Consider the following 7608-nt stretch of genomic DNA (forward strand, 5'->3'; position numbering starts at 1 on the left):
TCTCTTGCTCTGTCCCACATTGCCTGATGGAGTCTGTGGGAGCGCTGGACAGCCCCATTGGGGCCAGCTTTAACCTCCTGAGTTTGCCAGCAACCTTCCCCTGGGATGAGGATGAGGAATCACTGGGTCTGAGAGGGATCAAGCCCAAAACTTCACCCATACCAAGACGACGGAGTTCAGTGTCCTCTGATGACTCCCTGCCTCCCCCTTCAAGCAGCCGAAGAGTGTCCTTTGCTGATGCCTTCGGTTTGAGTCTCGTCTCAGTGAAACAGTTTGACTCTCGGGGAGTAACTGCACCATCAGGCCCTCTGGAGAGTGACTTGAATGAAGATAAGGAGTATTACATTCTTCCTCTCTTCACTCTTCCACAGACCGCAGAGGAGCTAGACCTGCGGGTTCACGAGCAGAAGCTGGAACTGGAAAGTTTGGAGCTGCTTTCTGGGACTTCAACCCTAAGAGGAATCGTTCGCGTTCTAGATGTGTGTTTTGATAAGATGGTCTTTGTACGTACCTCTTTAGATTCCTGGAGGAGTCATTTTGATCTGTTGGCAGAGTACGTACCTGGGTCAAACAAAAGTGGGACGGATTGTTTCTCCTTTAAGATCACACTGGTACCCCCATTCGGAGAAGAGGGTGCGAGGGTTGACTTCTGTTTGCGATATGACACATCTTTAGGCACTTTTTGGGCAAACAATAATGAAAAGAACTACTCTCTGTTTTGTTGTGAAAAAATAAAGGAGAAACCCCAAAATGTGTGTGAAAACGGAAGAAAAAGCTGTCTAAAAACAACCAGGTGAGAGGTCTCCAACACATCTGTCATGGCAAAGAATGTCAAATGAGATATTTCAAAAATATTACTAGAAATTATCCATGATGCAAAAAAAAAGTTGTTGCCTTAAATTTTTAAGTAAAATCAACTTGGATGTTTAAGTCAATTTCAACCTTAATTATGTTAAACTGACTTAAAAATGAGTTGAATCTTGTATAACTTGTAAAAAAAAGTTGAAAATTACTTAACTTATTTTGAAGAGTTAAAGCAATGTAAAAACATGTTGTCATAACTTATTGATCCTATAATTATTTTACAGTGTACTAAAAAACTTGATAAATAAGAGTTAATACATGAATAAAACTACAATACTAAAGACGCAACCAATGAATTAAGGAACGCTATACATACTGTTTTTCCCCCAGTTCTTAAGCACATATATAATTTTTACATCACTTATAATTATTTTTTGTCATTTTCCAGCCCAAATGTCTCTGCTTCAACTGTTGCGGCAACAAATAATGAGGAATTTCCTGGTAAATGACCTCCTCAAAAGTGACTTACAACTAGATTTGGAAATACTGCAAAATTCTGATAAATAAATGTTTTGTTTTCTCAGATATAAATCTAAAGGCCACTAGTCCAGGATCTCTAAAAGAAAACTCTGAAAAACTTGAAAAGGAAAGCATGGAATTAGAGGTGAGTTTTACATTTTTATAATTTACCAAAGATTAATTCATAGTCACTTAATGATGTTTAATATTATATAGCGACAACAAGGATGAACATTGTATTACATTTGATACAACATGGGCTGTGACACGCTACTCTTTATGAATGTCATGTGGTCACTGATGACATTCACTTGTCAGGCGTTGACAAATGTTAGAGTAACATTATGTACTGTCACTTGATAGGTCAGGCTGTTCAGGGTCACTCTGAGATCATAATGTTATGTACAGTAGTTAAAATAATTCCAAGTCAACGTCTCAGTCAATTTATCTTAAAAGTTAAAAATGTACTCCTAATAGATCTTTAGATATTTTATTACTTAAATTGATTTATTAAAGATAGTCTTCCTTTCAGTATATTTCACATCTACCTCTTTGTAAACAGGAGGAAATAAGCAGGATCCGCAGCCGAAGGAGCAAAAGAAGAGCTGTGCGATTAGCAAAAGTCAAGGAGCACTTTGCTAAGAAAGAAGAAGAAAAACAAGGGACCAAGACCAAAGAGAGTGAAGTTACAGCAGAGACCAGCATGCAGGAACATGCATCAGTGCTGGAGAAGACATCATGTAGTCCACAATCAACACAAACTGCTCCACCACCAATATGCAACCAAATATCACCTTCAGAGTATAGTGGATATTCCACTGACCTTTATAGCCAAGCACGTACACAACATGAAGAAGCCATGATCAACACCAAGACTAATTTAACACACACACATTTACCCCTAGAAGACTGTGGTGAATCGATTGCATGCTCTGCTTCTGAGGCCCTGGAAGACAGCCAACTTACTGAGGACCTTACTGACCAAAAGGTTTCAATCAAACAGTCTTTTCCTGTATGCCAAAATCCTGACTTGTCTATTTGCAAGAGTGTTGAAAGAGCATGGGAGCACTTTGAGAAGGACACTAAGCAAAGAATTAAAAGTTTGGCATTGAGCTCGAAGATGGATGAGGACACAAGTATTAGCGACGGAAAACCTGAAGAGAATGTGAGTTTGAAAACTACTAACTATTTTCAGCCTCAGCCATTTTCTCATGGCTTCACATTTGGGACCATTGTAGCCCCACTTTATCATCAGGTTTTTAAAAGCATGGAAACAGAGAGAAAAGACTTATTTCGGAAAGCATTACAAGTAGATAAGTCATTAAGGGAACTGGGGGATGAGAGTTTAACAGCGGTCACGGCCGCTGAGACCACAGACATTTGGCCAAAGTCTTGCATTTCTGCAAAACAGAGAGTACATGATATTAGTGTTGGCGTCTGCAAAGAATCAACAGAACAAAACTCACAGCTTACAATTAACCCAACCGAAAAGCCAATTTCTGAGCCAAATAAATACACACCAGACAATGCATTTACTGAAACAAATCTTCCAAAAGTCACATCCGAACAGCCAGATCCTCCTCTAGGTAAAATTTTACCATTATCTTCGACTGAATTCTCATTCCAGGGTGATATTGGCCAAAGTCCATGTTTGTTTCCCCTACAAGGACCAGAACTTTTAGTCTCTACAAATCAAACAATAGAGTCCGGTATTGACAACCTACCTAAACAGATCCATCCTTCATCATCCACATCAGTTTTAAAAACTTCATTATCGGTGGACAATCAGATTTCTAGTATTACAATCGAAATGTCACAAAATCAGGGGAATAAAGAGGAGAATATATTAGCGCGAACAAGGTATTCAAACAGCCCCTCTTGCATTCTTGCCCAATCCCCAGAAGACCCCACAAAGCTCCCTACTTCAGGGATCATCTTGGGTTCCTCTGATGATAAATCAGAGCCGGATTGCTGTGAGATGAGATTGAACATTGAAAAACCTGAAGAATTGTCTCACTTAGCAACAGCCATGCTAACCGAACCATATGCAGAATTGGGGAACACGCAGATAAATATGAGCAATACTTTGGAGAGCTGTCAAATGAATGAAAAGAAGGAACAAATGCTCATCGGTTTTGCTTTACAGACTTCAGAGACAGAGAGCTCAAGCATGATTGAGTTTGATGGAGAACATAACACATTAGTGATTAAAGAAGAAATTCACAAAATGAAAAATTATGAAAGCCTGGAAGAGGGAAATGGAAATCAAACAAAGCCGATAGAGAAGCAGGAACAAGACAAAGAGGAGAAAGACCAAGAATCAAAAGAACAAGAAGGTGCAGGAGAAGGAGGAATGAATATTGAAGATGAGTTGAAATACATAGATGATGAAGAGGACTTGGATGCAATGGAAACCGAGAGAGAAAAGAAACAACAAGTAGATGCAGATGATCTGCTGTCTGTTGAAAGAGATTCTGAGGAACAGAAGCAGATCATTAGTACCAGCAATGTTAAATCATTGCCACAACATGACATTGACTTAAATGACATAGAAACTCAAGGTGGAGTTGAGGACTCAGAAAAACAGGATAGGCACTTCAACAGTGGAGGAGAGATTTGTGAGGAAACTGCTTCATCTTGGCAAGAATCATCTCAAAAGAGAGATACTGAACTCAGTGGAAATATGCAAGCTATGGAGAATGATTGGGACCTCATTGAATTTATTGATAAAGAAGAGAGTATGTGCTGTGGAAGTGAGAACAGTGACCGGGACACTACTGATGACGTGAACAATATGCTGGAAAACATGGATTGCCTGGCGAAAGACTCAATGAACAGAGATCTTGAAAATGACGACAACACCTCAACAGAATCGCAGATTGATGACGAGATGGAGCTGTACTTGATCAGTCTGAGGAATTCACAACAGTCAGTGTTCAGAGAAGGCACAATGAGTGGAAGTTACGGCAAAAGACCTTCAATGAGTAAAGGAAGGCCATTAGCTATGCCTTCGATCTCTGAGTCTGTGGATGAGGACCAGTCGAATAGTTCCCTAGAAGACTTAACAAATACTGAGTACATTATGGAGCTTGAAAGAGCTACGCTGCCCCTAGTGATCAGGAATGAGCATGTCATTCCACGAAATGTCTTGTGGTGGAAAGAGTTTCTGTCCTATGATAATATGTCAAGGGTGATTGGATACACATTTTTGTTGATAGTGTTTTTGGTTGCTGCATTTTATTATGACTTCATCGCATGTTTTACCCTATATTTTCTTACAGTGTATTGGCTGTTTCGACAAGGGGAGGAAGAGCCACTAAAAAACTCTCGGAAAAGTGAAAGAGGATTGCAGTAAATATGATTTACTCATGAAAATGTTTGTGTAGTTTAGCAGAAGTGAAAGTGGAACTGAATACATGTTGTAAGAATACAATTGTGGTATGAAAGCATTGGATTCCGTGGAGGTATTTATCGCACATATTTTCATTATGGCAAAAACGTGATTTTATAGGATGGCAGACTTTTGTTGACAGTATATGAGTCTGGCTGCAATATTGCAATAAGTCGGCATACAATATCACAATGCTCTTTACACAGAGCTGATCATACAGCAAGGGATTAAAGAGGGTCAATATATGATTGGATTATGTGCTAATGGTGCCTGGTACAGTGATGTTTAAAGGACCACTGGGTGATATTATAGAAGATTAGTCTTGAAAAAGCATTATATTGCAATTGAATTTTATGTGTAGCTTTAATTTCATAGAAAGTATCTGGATTATACATATAACACATACAAAGCAGTAAAAAAAAAAAAAAAAAAATTCTTCTGGCAAAAGAACAACTGATAAAATCTTAGGTTAAAATCTGTCTGATCTGAAATGATGATGATACAAAGTAATTCATTTTTCTGTTGCAATTATTTTATAAACATTTTACCATGCATGGTTGTACAAGTTTAGTAGAGCTCAAAAATTATTATTTGTTTCTTTACGTCATCTTGGTTGTTTACAGTCATAAACTATTTGACACTTTCTAAAAAAGACATCAAGGGTTGCTATCCTCCTTTATGTTTCAATATACCAAACATTATGGTCTTATCATCTCCAAACTAACCAGCGTTTGTTTCATAAATACAGGTACTGTATGTAGACACAGGTGTCTATACTCACTATGAATAAACCATGTAAAATAAACAATAACTTCCATCATTTCATTATTGTGTACTCAAAATAGATAACATGTATGGATTAATCTGTTTTTGCGTTGTTTATACATTTATTTTGTCCAATCAACAGAGCATTTTTATTGCAATTCAATATTTTGCACCTGTTATTATTTCAAGTTGTCTTTATCTTGTCCATTTAATGGTGAACGTCATTCACTGAAATGGCTTTCAATGAACAAACAGATGAACTATGATCTCATCTCCAGGTTATATGCAATTCACAGAAATAAATCTGACCACAGATCTCCCCAAATAGACTCTTTAGCAGTACATATTTTGAACAATGTTTCATTTGTTTTTGAGCATACAGTAAAAGTCACAGGGGCCTAAAACATCATCAAACCCTTACCCAACCGAACAATCATTGCACATTTTTAAAGATATCATCTTTTGTGTTCCACAGAGGAAAGACTGCATACATGAGGTTGAGTAAATGATGTTATTTTCATTTCTAACTATCCCTAATATCATCTTTAGAACACTATAATTTTTTAAAAGTATGATTAGATGAGTGACTGTATATTTATAAGCTGATAGCATAGGAAACATTTTAGTCCCAAATTCATTGAATGGGGAGGAGTCTGCACAGCTGAGCAGGGAGACTATTATGGGATTATCACTCCCTCTAAATGGGATGGAAGCACATGATGACATTTTCAAGAGGAGACACAATGGCACTGTAGCTTCATTTTGCAAACAGGTTCATGCATCATGGTATATGACAAGATTATAACATATAAGATACTCTGCTGATTTATGCTGAACATGTCCTTGTACAAATAACCTGTGAGACACGACTTGAAAAATCAAACTAGTTCTGATTTCCATTAGGTTTGGTGAGGTTTATTATACTCACAGTAAGCCAGAGCTCTATGAGGTGAAACGTGACACAACTCATGTTCTCTCCACACAGGATTCAGTGTCAGAGAGCGTGAATGTGACCTTCCGATGTGAAATTAGAAAGAATTAGAAAGGCTACATTGGCTACATTACTTGGATTATTATTAGCAGTATATTTGTAGAAAAAGTCTACTATAGAGCGACGCAAAGCTGTATATGTACATGCACAGCTTTTTTCCTTTATTTCAACTACGTAAAAAAACGGAAACGTTTTTCCTCTGCAATTTTTCTTGTACAGACGACAACATTGTCAAAACGATTCCGTTCACACGGATCCTAAAAATGCTGCATTATGCATGCCAGACCAGTAGGTGGCGATGTCACTTTGTAAAGAAATACTACACGCCTATAGACTGAACACGTACGCATGCTCGTCATCATTTTCACAAATTTGTGTTTTTGTAGTTTACACGGAGACGATAATTATATCGTTTTCAAAAACTTGCAGTTTGCTTGCAGCCAACTTGATGCCCCCCAAAACGCTGTTGTCATGTAAATAAACGGCCAAAACACAGAGAAAGTTTTGTTTTGTAGTTGAAAACGGTGTCGTGTAAACGGCCCCTAATTCATTTCTAGCACGAAACTACAAGTTGTTTATGTTCGCGCCCAGCCAATCACAGTGCAAAGTTTTTGAAGAGTTTACATTAGGTTATATATTTTTCAATTAATGAAAGCAATTGTATGAATGTTAATTTCCTTGACCTGAAGTAGGCTGTTCTTTTGAATTCAATTTTAAAATATAATATTATTTCTCAACAAACATACACATGGAGGGAGGTGGAGCAGATCAGGGGAAGGGATGGAGGGCCAGGCCAGTGTGATGGAACTGGAGACTGAGGAGGAACAGAGAGCCAGGGCTGAGCCGACGGGAATAAAGACCATCTCAGCAAAGCTGGAGACCACCACGGCAAGGCAGACGGAGCAGAAGACCAGCACAGCGGAGCTGGAGACCACCATGGTGGAGCAGACGGTGCAGAAGAACACCACGGTGGAGCAGGCGGAGCAGAAGACCACAACGGTGGAGCAGAAGAACACCACGGTGGAGCAGAAGAACACCACGGTGGAGCAGAAGAACACCACGGTGGAGCAGGCGGAGCAGAAGAACACAACGGTGGAGCAGAAGACCAACACGGCGGAGCAGAAGAACACCACGGTGG

The 7608-nt window shown here is 38.8% G+C and overlaps 1 protein-coding gene across 1 annotated transcript; it reads left to right on the plus strand.

Annotated features, from left to right (window-relative positions):
- Positions 1-26: 26 nt before the first annotated feature.
- Positions 27-5531, plus strand: ppp1r3ab (protein phosphatase 1, regulatory subunit 3Ab; the record flags this gene model as incomplete). Its single annotated transcript, XM_079858554.1, has 4 exons — positions 27-793; positions 1253-1305; positions 1389-1468; positions 1886-5531. The coding sequence occupies 4 exons, from the start codon at positions 27-29 to the stop codon at positions 4676-4678; spliced, it is 3693 nt and encodes a 1230-aa protein (XP_079714680.1). The 3' UTR covers positions 4679-5531.
- Positions 5532-7608: the final 2077 nt, after the last annotated feature.

This window comes from Squalius cephalus (genome assembly GCF_949319135.1).
Source record: "Squalius cephalus genome assembly, chromosome: 23".
Classification (NCBI taxonomy): domain Eukaryota; kingdom Metazoa; phylum Chordata; class Actinopteri; order Cypriniformes; family Leuciscidae; genus Squalius; species Squalius cephalus.